Source organism: Lipotes vexillifer, unplaced genomic scaffold (genome assembly GCF_000442215.2).
Source record: "Lipotes vexillifer unplaced genomic scaffold, Lipotes_vexillifer_v1.1 scaffold779, whole genome shotgun sequence".
NCBI classification, from domain to species: domain Eukaryota; kingdom Metazoa; phylum Chordata; class Mammalia; order Artiodactyla; family Lipotidae; genus Lipotes; species Lipotes vexillifer.
This window is the reverse complement of record NW_006788448.1, coordinates 1,059,347-1,071,968: the sequence shown is the minus strand read 5'-3', so window position 1 is coordinate 1,071,968 and position 12,622 is coordinate 1,059,347. Positions and strand designations below refer to the sequence as shown.

The following is a 12,622-nucleotide window of genomic DNA, read 5'->3' as shown; positions in this document are numbered from 1 at the left end:
TTATTCACCAAAAAAAAAAAAAAAAAATTTAAATATGTGCTCTATGCTAGGTAGAGTATGTTTTCTTATTCTAGAAGCCTACAGGGCAAGAAGAGCATACAAAAAATAATATATCAGGCTAAATGCGGTAATAGATGTATATACAGTGTGCTGTGGGAGCACAAAGGAAAATCTGTTTCAGAAATATCACAGGCTTCACAGAGGAGGTGGTATGTTATGTGGGTCTGAGCATTTGAATGGACAGTGGTACGAGGAGATTGGAGGAGGGCATAAGGGTAGAGTATTTCAGACAGAGGGAAGAACCCGTTTGTAAAGGAACCAAGACATGAAAGAGCATGGTGTGTCCTGGGAATGATAAGTTCAGGGTGGCAGAAATTGAGGATGGGTGGGCTGGGAAAGGTGGATGCCAAGTGGGCCAAGGCAGAGAGACCATGAAAGGCTGTGCTCACCAGGAGGAGGGGTGATTCTGACCTATTGGCAGCAGAGACCTTGGGAGGTTTTAAGCAGCAAACAGGGATGGGATCCATCCTGGGTGTAGGCGGGTAACTGTCACCGTGGTTAGAAGGGGGCATTGATTGGTGCCTGGAGAGGCAGGAGGTGGGGAGTCCCAGTCAGGTGACTGCAGAAGTGGCTGAAGCAAGAGCTACAGAAAGCCTCTCACCAAGGCTCTCACTGGCAGCAAGCAGGATGAGGTGGTAGGAGGAGACAGAGGCCACAGGATTTGTGACCAGGGGATATGGAGAGGGCAGACTTTCTGGCCCCTAGCTCTCTGGCTTGGACTTCCAGGAGGGTGGGGTGCCCATCCCTGAGCTGTGGGGTGCAGGGGAGGAGGGGGTGATGCATGGTGAGTAGTAAGTGTTCCGGAGGGTTCACTCTGAGGCACTGGAGTGGGGAGGGGGTATATTCAGGTGGAGGGCAGCAGGGGGTTAGAAACCGGGCCTGGGGTTCTTGTAAACCCCTTGTGAGTCATCTGCTCTGGGTGGTCACTTTTCAACCTCTGGCTCAATGCCTTCGAGGCTGGCTGTTTGGAGGCTCATGTGAGTGGAGTCCTCTTGGACTTCATAGTTTAATATTCTGACGAATTCTAACTTGGCAGCTCTCCTGAGAGCTACTTTAAGAAGTAATATAATCATTTACTTTAAGACACCGTTGATTGTAAGGCACATCATTATTTCACATAACACTAGGAAAAAATAATGCTGCCAATTAAACTGTGACACAGAAAACTCTCTTGTCATTTAGAATATTTTATATTATTGAGCTTTTAGACTTTTATCTTAGATTTTTTTAATCATAGACATACAAAGGACCAAATAAGCAAGGGAGCTTGGTTAAGTCTTCCTGGACTTCATACATTGAGTCGAATTCTTCTAAATCACTTTCTCGCTCAGAGTCTTGATGTCCTTGCTTTTCCAGACAAAATATTCTCTTTTGTGCCTTCAAAGACGCTTGTGATGCAGTGTTTCTTCAAAAGGTGCCCTGCTGTAGATTCTGAGATTTTCTTCTAAGCCACTGACACCCATTCTGATTTAATGCAAATCGCAAGCCATGACAGCTATATCATGTCTGCTGCCCGGTTGACTGAGGTTGTGAGGTGCATCCTGATCTCAGATATGTTAACATGAGAAACAGGATGTGACTTAGAGTTGGTGGTGTATGGTTATAAAAATAGCAACTGTGGGCAACAAAATGAAAACTGAAGGCTGTGAAAGTGGGCATGTGTGATGCCTGGGAAAAGTCAGTATTCCCCTTGGACCAGAGAAGCATAATCAGCCTGGTCACATGCATCCCTGGACTGGGATTAAAAGCAGTGCTCTGACTGCCTGGGTCTGATCCTGGCTCCATCACCCCAGCTAGATGATTTGGGGCACGATACTTGGCCCCTCTCAGCCTTAGCTTCCTCATCTATCAAGCCTTATAAGGCCTTAGTGAGGTTTCAAATGAAAGGCTGTGTCACACACCTAGTTCAAGGGATGGTGCCTGGCACATGGTAAGTGTGCAACAAGTGGTATCCGGTGTCATCACCGGTGTTATCTGGGTGCAGTACGTGGGATCTTGGTTATCATCGGTATCAGTGGTACATATTGTTATTACCCTCCTTTTTCTCTCTTCCACTTCCTAGGAAAATGTAAGCCAGGCTTTCAGCTGAGGATCATGGACAAAAGTAGAGCCTTGATTTGTTTATTTTTATGTGTGTGGCCATCTGACCTAGTGAAGATCAGGCTGAACTAGTTTAACTTAAAGAAGAACCTAGGAATTTGGTCTTCTTGAATAAGAGTTATGAATGTGAGAAACTCAAAAAGAACGTGATTCACCTAGGATAAGTCTTAGCCATGATTGGCCTTCACAAATCAATGTAGAGATCCAGTCCTATAGTCATAGGATTTAATTTAAAGTCTCAGTTGTGCTTGCCCTGTTTTGCTTTAATACTTTACCACTGGAATGTGTGCACTTGGATTTCATCTACCTTTTAGTTATTTTCGCGTTGGGGCACGTTGAGGAAAAGTCATAAAGTCCAACAAACTGCAATTGTAGATTGTGATGGGTTTTATTTGCACAAAGTGAAGTATCTAGTGATAATATTAGCCTTTTGGATGAAGCCCATAATGTACATACAGTCTTGGGCTGCCTCTGTTTCCTGACATAGGCTGTTGCCTGACCAGTTGGACTAGGCTCATGGGACTAGGCTCTAGAGCAGTGGTCTCCAAACACTCTGGTTAGCAAACTCATACCAGTAAAGAAAGTTTGAGCATGCACCTAATCACATGTACATTTATCATTAAATTAATATATTATAAAACATATGCCAGAAATATAAATTTTAAAGATTGAGATAAAAATAAACATAAATAGCAATTTTCATATTTTTCTCTACACTGAAAGGATTATCTTGTAAATATCTGATGCATTTTCCTTCCAGTTTTCTTTGTGTTCCTATGCATGTATATTTTTAGTGCCTGCCCAAAATTCATTTAGCTGTTCTTTAGCTCTTGGACATTTAGGTGTTTTTTTTTTAATCTTTTTCTTTTTAAATAAATAAATTTATTTATTTATTTATTTATTTTTGGCTGTGTTGGGTCTTCGTTTCTGTGCGAGGGCTTTCTCTAGTTGCGGCGAGCGGGGACCACTCTTCATCGCGGTGCGCGGGCCTCTCACTACCTCGGCCTCTCTTGTTGCAGAGCACAGGCTCCAGACGTGCAGGCTCAGTAGTTGTGGCTCACGGGCCCAGTTGCTCCGCGGCATGTGGGATCTACCCAGACCAGGGCTTGAACCCGTGTCCCCTGCATTGGCAGGCAGACTCTCAACCACTGCGCCACCAGGGAAGCCCCTGACATTTAGGTTTTGTTCAGTTTTTCTTTACTATTAAAGTAATGCTGTCATGAACCTCTTTGTATACAAACTTTAGTCTGTATTCCTCATTATTTCCTTTGGGTATATTCTTAGAGGTAGGAAAGCTGGGTCAAAGATATAAATGTTTATTAGGCTCTTGATATATTAAAGACATGAATTCTTTCCTTCACAATTTTTGCAAATATTTTTCCAGTGGGGTTTTCCTTTTGGCATCTCTTTTCCTGGAAAAGGAGAAGGCAGATTATGAAAAGAAATTCCTCTCTAACAGATGGCTGTCCCAGGCTCTCAGGGGAAGCTGCTGGGATACAGTTTTTCCATCTCAGTGGGATAGGAACATTGGTTCCATGCTCTTTTGTCCCTGTTAACATGATTGTTTGTACCTAATTAGCTACAAGTAAAATTGTCTGAACTTATCCTAGCTGTTAGGCAGAATAATGTCCAAGGTGGAGAATGGTTAGGACATGGGGAAGGAATTCTGCATTTCTTCCCAATATTTTTAGGAAAGAATCTGCATGAGGAGGGGGAAGTATCCAAGTAGCTATTGTGTGAGACCAGTTCCTTCTTTTCTATGTTGTGGCCTAAACTAAACTCACTTTGTCCTACTAGCGTTTATCATAATGAGTTTCAGGAACCTTAGTTACTAAGGTAGGGTATTACATTTTTTTAAATGACATGCAATATTTTAAATCAGTTTTAAAGGTTAAAACTGTACTTGGTACAAATGTGCTTCTATTTTTGTATTTCATACTGCATTTTAGTTCCTCATTTCCATGATTATCTTTCTTAACAAGCTGTTACCTTCTTGTAGACAGGGTCTGGATTCTAGTTGTCTTCCCAATCCCAGTGCCTACTACTGTCTGACAAACAGCAGGTGTCTAATAACTGTTTGTTAGATTAATAAAGATCGAGAGTATGAATGATGGAGGGAAGGTGAGAAAGGAGGCAGTGTAACAGTGTAGTTAAGAATGCAGGCTTTGGAGCCAAAGAGCTAGACTTGCATCCTAGCTTTGCCACTTTTCAACTGAGGCTTAGTTTCCTTATGTGTAAAGTGGGAATGATAACCCTGACCTCAGAGTCGTTGTGTAGTTAAACTGTGCCAAAGCATATAGTCTTGGCAGTATAAGTTGGCACATAGATGCTCAGTAAATGCTATCTATTAAGAGTAATGCACAAGAGATAGAGAAAGCATGCTGTTTCTCAAGTAATTTCATTCCATGCCAAGGGGCAATTCATTTTAACTTTTTTTCTGTTTGTTAGAATGGCGAAACACCATTCTTCTTAGCTGTTGAAGGAGGTCATGTAGAATTCAGCAAAGTGCTACTGGCAGCAGGAAGTGATATCAGCATTCCAAATAAAGTATGTGCTCCATGTCTATTTACTCACACGGGGAGGGGGAATCAGAATGTTCTCTGGGTAATCTGGTCCTGCACTGACCCATTCACTGGGCTTTTGTAGAATTAATACAGTTGTCCCTCGTATCCGCGGGGGACTGGTTCTAAGACCTGCCTATGGGTACCAAAATCTATGGATGCTCCAATTCCTTATGTAAAATGGTATAATACAGTCCTTATCCATGGTTATCCATCCAACTGTGGGGGGCAGGGGGATTTGGAAGGCCAATTGTATTAATAATTCGCTTACTTTGGGATAAGAATTAATGACTTACCTCTGACATTCCCCTATTAACGTTTCCTCAAAAACAATACCATTCTCCCTATTTATTTGGGGAATAATTTATTTGGAGGATAATTGAAAATAGGGCAAAAGTAGCAGATAGTTGTTGCTTCTCAAACAGACACTTTTATTCTACTTGGTTTTCTTCCTAGAAACAAGTAGTACCTGGCTTATACACAGCAGATGCTGAAAAAGAAAATCGTGTAAAAAGCCAAGTGGTCATTCTGGAGCCTGAAGAAGACAGGATGATGCCTTCTTCTAGGTACAAAATACAAAATACTTTGGTGCTGAGATCCTTTGACACTGATCTTCATTTATTTAAAAAAAATTTTTATTTTATTTTAATTAATTAATTATTTTTGTGTGTGTGGTACGCGGGCCTCTTACTGGTGTGGCCTCTCCCGTTGTGGAGCACGGGCTCCGGACGCGCAGGCTCAGCGGCCATGGCTCATGGGCCCAGCCGCTCCGCGGCATGTGGGATCTTCCCGGACCGGGGCACGAACCCGTGTCCCCTGCATCGGCAGGCAGACTCTCAACCACTGCGCCACCAGGGAAGCCCAAATTCTTTTATTTTAAATATTTTTTGGCCGCACTGAGCAGCTTGTGGGATCTTAGCTTCCTGACCAGGGATGGAACCGAGGCCCATGGCAGTGAAAGCACCGAGCCCTAACCACTGGACTGCCAGGGAAGTCCCTCACTGTATAAAATTATATATACATAGACAAGATTGCAAGAGAGAGTGGAATATGTAGGGTGAGGTGATTCCCACTGGAGTTGCAAGGTTTTTTATGTGATAAATGAGCCCAGAGTTAAGAATTCACAGGGCCCAGGAAACATTCAGAATATGGAGAGAAGTGCTGTTTTTCTGTCATGCCCAGGTGCCCCTCTGCCCCCAGTCTGCAGCCTCCCTGGAAAGGCCTCCCTTATTAGCAAGATCCTCCTGGGATCACTCCTTTTGGCTCGCCTCGTTGCTCTGTGCCTCCCTCCCTTCTGTACTTAATTATTTGGCCCTCTGAAGGTTTTGCTTTGTAATGGCTTTCACATGCTCGCATTCTCCCCACCCTGCCAGGGCTGTAGGCTCCACGTTGTCCATATCCTTATGGCCTTGGCCTCATCCAGACAGCCTGGAAATTGTCCTAAGTCTGTTTTACATCTATTAGCCCCCCCCCCCCCCCCCCCGGCTGCTGTCCACACCTGTCTCCCCCCAGTCCAGTAAAGGCCCCCAGGGAAACAAGCAGCAGGAAGCAGGAAGCCAGAAGCAAGGATACACACCAGGGTTGTGTGAGGCTCATTTTGCTTTTACATCTGTAGGTGATTACTGTGTTTGATCTTGGAAATGCTTCACCCGCTGACATTAGTTAGTCTTGTTCTCCAGGAGCTTGCTTTGCACCCACCCAGCTAAGGGGAGGGGATAAAGGTCGAGTCATTTCTGAGGAGGGTAGTGGGGAGAGATTGTGGATTTAGCTGCCTATGGAGACTGCCTCCATTGGAGCTGGGTGGAGAGGCTGCCTAGCTACCCTGGGTCTAGTGAATACTTTCTGTAGACCCTAAGAATTCCATATTTCTGGAGGCCCTATCCTCACATCTTATCAAATAACTTTAAATGCCCCCACATTCCACATTAAATATCTCTTTTCTTTTGCTGTAAATTATTTTTTAAAGGCTTTTTTATTTGTGCATTTACAATCATTTGGATATGATAAACTACCTTAATTTATGATTGACTCTGACTTCTTAGAACTCTGTGCAGACCTGAGAATAAGGGAGGTGAAAAAGTTTAACCTACAATTTGTTTACAGTGTAATGAATACCTTATGAAGATTACATTTAGCAATCAACGAAGTATGAACATGTCAATTAAATATTCACTTCAGTTTTGTGCTTTTCTTTTGGTATCTTGGAACCAACTTTTTTTTTTAAATAAAGAATGGCATGACTTTTTAAATAAAATTATTTTATTTTATTTATTTATTTTTGGCTGCGTTGGGTCTTCGTTGCTGCGCGCGGGCTTTCTCTAGCTGCCGCGAGCCGAGGCTGCTCTTCATTGTGGTGCACGGGCTTCTCACTGCGGTGGCTTCTCTTGTTGCGGAGCACGGGCTCTAGGCACGTGGGCTTCAGTAGTTGTGGTGCACAGGCTCAGTAGTTGTGGCTCGCGGGCTCTTGAGCACAGCAGGCTCAGTAGTAGTGGCGCACGGGCTTAGTTGCTCCCTGGCATGTGGGATCTTCCCAGACCAGGGCTCGAACCCGTGTTCCCTGCATTGGCAGGCGGATTCTTACCCACTGCACCAGCAGGGAATCCCAACCTTTTTTTTTAAGATTTCAAATATTTCTTTAGCTCTTAAAAAGTCTGTAGGCCCTACACACTGTGCCTGTTGTGCCTCATGGATAAAATGCCACAGACTCCTATAGCTCTTCCCACTATAGGGTTCCTGGCTTTGGGCTCTTCACAAGCCTGTTTCTGCATCAGATCTTTCCACTGGGGGGATACCTCCTACCATTCTGATCTCAGTCTAGACGTCACCCTATCCAAGAAGCTTTTCTTGATCACTCACTGGAAAGAAACCATCCATTCATGCTATTTTACTTCTCATTGTAGCATTCTCATTGTCACTAGCTGATGTTATTCTTCTAATAATGTCTAGAATCTAATAAATGGGTTCTAAATCTACTGATCTACTGATCTACCAATCAACTGATTGTCCACCGCTACTGAATGTAACGTCAGAGATCTTGTCGGTTTAGTCATAGCCCCCGCAGTCTAACATGGGGGCTGACACGTAATAAGTGCTCAGTAATTTTTTGTGGAATGAATAAGATGATACTTGTGATTATTGTACACGTTTACTAGCTCATTTATTTTCCAAGTGTTGCTTTGGTTTGAGAGAAATAGGTAGGATGGTGTGGTAGGCAGAATAACGGCCCCCAAAGATGTCCACGTTATGACCTTTGGAACCTGTGAGTATGTGAGGTTACATGACAAAGAGGAATTAAGGTTGCTTTGCAGATGGAATTAAGGTTGCTCATCATCTGACCTTACAATGAGATTATCCAGGTGAGCCTAATGTAATCACCAGGGTCCTTTTAAAAGGAAGGAGGAGGCCGGCAGGGAGGTCAGAAGGATGCAACATGAGAAGGACTCAGCACACCGCTGCTGACTTTGAAGGTGGAGGAAGGGGGCTGCAAGCCAAGGAATGTGGGTGGTTTCTACAAACTGAAAAAGGTAAAGAAATGGATTCTCCTGAAAGCCTCCAGAAAGGCCTTTATTTTCACCCAGTGAGACTCATTTCAGACTTCTGACCTCCAGAGCTGTAAGATGATACATTTGTATTGTTTAAGGCAGTAAGTTTGTGGTAATTTGTTATTAGCAGCAATAGAAAACTAATAATATAGGTGGTTATGTCATTTTTACAGAGGAAAACATAGAGGCCCATCCTTGAGAGGCCATTTATTCAAGGTCATATAGGCATTTAGTATCAGCTCAAGCTAGACTCCAGTTGGTCAGAGCGTGTATCATTCCTGTGAGTATTTATACCACTTATCTATTACTTCATAACAAACCAACCCAAAGCACAGTGGCTTAGAACAATGCACTGTTATCTTTCCTGGCTCTGAGGGTTGACTGAGCTCAGCTGGGAGATTCTTACATTGGGTCGGGTATGTGGTTGCAGTCAGTTTCGGCCAGGACTTCAGTTGTTTGCAGACTTACCTGAGGTGGATGTCCACAGTGGCTCACTCACATGCCTGGCAGTTGAGGTTGGCTATCAGCTGGGGCTCTTGACAAGAGCACCAGCGTGCGGCGTCTGCATTGCCTTCTCATAGCATGGCAGCTGGCTTCCATGATGTAGGGAGCAGAAGCTGCCAGGCCAGTTAAGGGTCACACCTGGAACTAGCACACTGTCACTTCTGCCATATTCTGTTGGCCAAAGCAGTGACAGGGTCTACCCAGATTCAAGGGGGTGAAGAAATAAACCCCACTCCTTGGTGGGGAGTGGCAGGGTCACACTGCAGAAGAGCAGATTGGATGAGACATACTTATGTAGCCATTTTAGGAAAACATACTAACCTACAGCCTCCTTACTCTGAGGACCTGAAAATACTTTGCAGCAATCCTGCAATTACAGGACACCCCCTTCCTGGGATACCAAAATCCAAGGATGCTCAAGTCCCTTAAATAAAATGCACAGTATTGGCATGTAAGCTATGCACAGCCTCCCATGTACTTTATTTTTAAACAGTTTTTACTTATTATTTTTGGCTTCATTGCTGGACGCGGGCTATCTCTAGTTGCGGCGAGCGGGGGCTACTCTTTGTTGTGGTGCGCAGGCCTCTCATTGCGCTGGCTTCTCTTGTTGTGGAGCATGGGCTCTAGGTGTTCAGGTTTCAGTAGTTGTGGCTCATGGGCTCAGTAGTTGTGGCTTGCAGGCTCTAGAGCTCAGGCTCAGTAGTTGTGGTGCACTGGCTTAGTTGCTCCGCGGCATGTGGGATCTTCCTGGACCAGGGCTCGAACCTGTGCCCCTGCACTGGCAGGTGGATTCTTAACCACTGTGCTACCAGGGAAGTCCCCTCCCATGTACTTTACATATCTCTAGGTTACTTATAATACCTAATACAATGTAAATTCTATGTAAATAATTATAAATAGAATGTAAATGTTATGTAAATAGTTGCCAGCACGTGAGCGAATTCAAGTTTTGCTTTTTGGAACTTTCTGGAATGTTTTTTTTTTTTTAATATTTTTGATGCATAGTTGGTTGAATTTGCAGATGCAGAACCCGTGAATTTGGGGGACCAACTGTAATCAGTCCATAACTATCCACTGAACTTGTCTTATTGCAAGGCCTTTTGGAGGAGGGCAGGATAATCAAGAGCAGGCCCTGACCTAAGTAGTTTGCCCTCTAGCATGGGCACTAAGTGAAGGAGAGATGCTAAAGAAGTTGAGTGAAAGGGCTGTGAGGGAACCTGCACATAGGCAGCAATCATGCTGAGTTCTGAGGTGGTACCTGTAAAGGGGAGAGTTGCTAGTAAATGGTCAGGGCGGGAGAGGGTGGATGCACTTCTGGGGCCAATACCAAGTTCAGTTCTTTTGGCTCAAGGAGGGGGTTTGCAGGGTGTATAGAGAGAAGGCTTGGCCCTAGTCTACTTCCTGGAGAAGGGAAGGATTTTAGCTCATATTTGCCTGAGGCATGTGTTGTCTACGATTCTTCTCTTTTAAATGGGAGATACCTAGAAGCAACCAAAAGCCCCCCCAGCCCCAAATGATCAGAAACACGTTGAATTTTATTTTTTAACTAGGCATACTATTTTATTGTATTAATTGATTACCATGGAATGAACACCAGACACCATGCTAGATTCTAATGGGAATCCCTCCGTGCCTTCTCTCTCCACCTGTCTCCTGCAGCTCGATATCAGTGCTTTGCAGATAGCACCCCGGAACAGCCACGCATCCCTTGTCAGCTTTCTTCTCAGTGAGAACGTTGATCTGCACCAGAAGGTGGAAGTGAGTCAGTCTATTATGATAACATGGGCTTTGATCCCAGCTCTGTGAGGCTGGCTGTGCTGGGAGACACTCCTTGCAGATGCATGGAGGGCTGGAGCGGGGAGACAAGTGATCACAAAGGAGGAATTCTTTCTGGGAGGGCCGACTGACTTCTTCTGGAGACGGAGTCTTAATCTTAAGAAATACAATCCAAGGGATGAATTTTAGAAAGTCATTGAAGTTCCTGAACAAAATGAAATCTTTGTGTTTTAAATATTTACATTTGCTGCAGTTAATTTTTCTCATGTATCTAGAGATGCCAGTCTTGTATTAAATTTATCAGTCTGGGAAAATGATGAAACTGCTGTTAATAGGAAGGAGAATGATTATTTTTCCCGCTTCACTGACCGATCTTGTTTTTCTTTTGAAAGTCAGTCATTTGTATTGATTTAGGTTTTCTGAAGTTCGAATTGGCTTTGGTAGAATTAACAAACGCCCTCTGTGCTGGAATTAGATGGGGAAACATTCCCCTATTTTTCACTCTACTTTCACTTCTCCTGTGAGAATATTCTTTTCTCTAATATTGCTTAGCCATTACTATTTATTGTATTAACTGGAGAGGAGGGATGTGATTTAACCCATGACTGGTAGTTTTTGGAGAATGGCATTAGGGGAACTGGTTCTGACCTTGCCTGGTCCATCCAAGGATGCTTCCTGTTTCTCAGGAGGAATTGGGCCCCAGCAAGGCCAGTGGTCCCAGGCACTGCTTACGTCCCTGGGATGAGGGATACGTTCTCTTTTTTCATCCTTAGCGCCTTTAGAGAGAAGGTCCTCCCTGAGCAGAAGAGGTCTGCACAGAAAGCTTTTCCCTCTGGCTGCCCCTCTGCCCCATCTGTCTCCCACTTCCCCTGCTCACCTTTGGACAGTCTGACATACACAGACATAGCATTCCACCTGCCCCTGCTTTCTTTCTCCTCTGTGTGCTGGTGAATCCCTTGCTAACTCACGACGTCTCTCTTCCATCCGTCTACCCCTGTTTCCTGGGGAGGAGCCTGGTGCTGCTGCTGGAGTCAGGAAGATCTGGGTTCAAATCCTGTCTCTGCTCCTTCCTAGCTCCAATGCCTTGCGGAAGTGACTTCACCTCTGTGCCTCATATATAAAGTGGGGAAGAGAAACCCTAACTGCTAGGGTGGTTGTGAATGAAAAGCTGTTAGCCCGGTGTTTCAAACAGAGTATAAACTGTAGGGGAAGTGAGTGAGTAGTAGGCACCATTAGGAGAATGTGTTGTATGTGCATAAATGATGCTGATTAATGTCATCTGCTCTGCTTGCACCCTGTCCTCACCACCCACCTTGCAGCATCTGTGTTCCCTCTTTCCACGCATTTTGCCTCTCAGCTCAACTACTGTTGTCCACACAGTCTCACTGCATCTTCTGCCCCCGCTCTCACACCTTACCTGGGTTCTCCTCGCCTTTTTTTTTCCTCCTTGCGTCTGCCTTTTCTACCCCTGGAGATGTGTTTTCTCTCGAGCCTCCTGGGCCAGTGGCAGCTGGGTGGGAGCAAAGGCAGCAGGGGCTTGTATGAGTGACCCTGGAGGTGGGCACTGAGCCTGGCAGGGCTGGTAAGAAGCCTGTGGTAGAGGTGGCTGAGCCACAAAGGAGGAGGGAAGGGGAACAGGCTGCAAGGGCCTGGTGAATACGCGATGGCTGGGCTCTACATAGGTGGGAGGGCTGAGCACGGACGGTGCCCCTGGGTGAGTGGGGCATTAGTCCCACAACATGATCTAGGGAGAAAGAACCCAAGATCAAAGCAACTCGGGGAATGCTGAAGGGGAATGCTGTTGCTTCCTTGTGGCTGTTCCCACTGCACTTTAGCTCTTTGAAGCCTCTGGGAAGTCCTGCAGTTAAGCTGTTTAATATTTCCTTAGCCTTCATATTTGAGCTCAAATGTCAATTCTTCAGGAAAGCCTTTTCTGACTTCCAGAAAGTTTGGCCCTCGGCCCACACCCACATGTGCTCTCTTCCCGCTGTGCACTTTCCTTCAAGGCACTTACCACAATGTGTAACTGTACATTTATTTTGTGACTTAAAAAAAAAAAAATCAATCTCTGCTTTCCCT

The 12,622-nt window shown here is 44.7% G+C and overlaps 1 protein-coding gene across 1 annotated transcript in view; it reads left to right on the top strand.

The window, feature by feature from the left end:
• ANKDD1B (ankyrin repeat and death domain containing 1B) overlaps positions 1–12,622 on the top strand; it is a 56,447-nt gene that overhangs the window by 29,601 nt on the left and 14,224 nt on the right. The window contains 2 exon segments of the mRNA XM_007461614.1: positions 4,609–4,707; positions 10,427–10,525. Of these exon segments, the coding sequence (XP_007461676.1) occupies positions 4,609–4,707; positions 10,427–10,525 (198 nt within the window).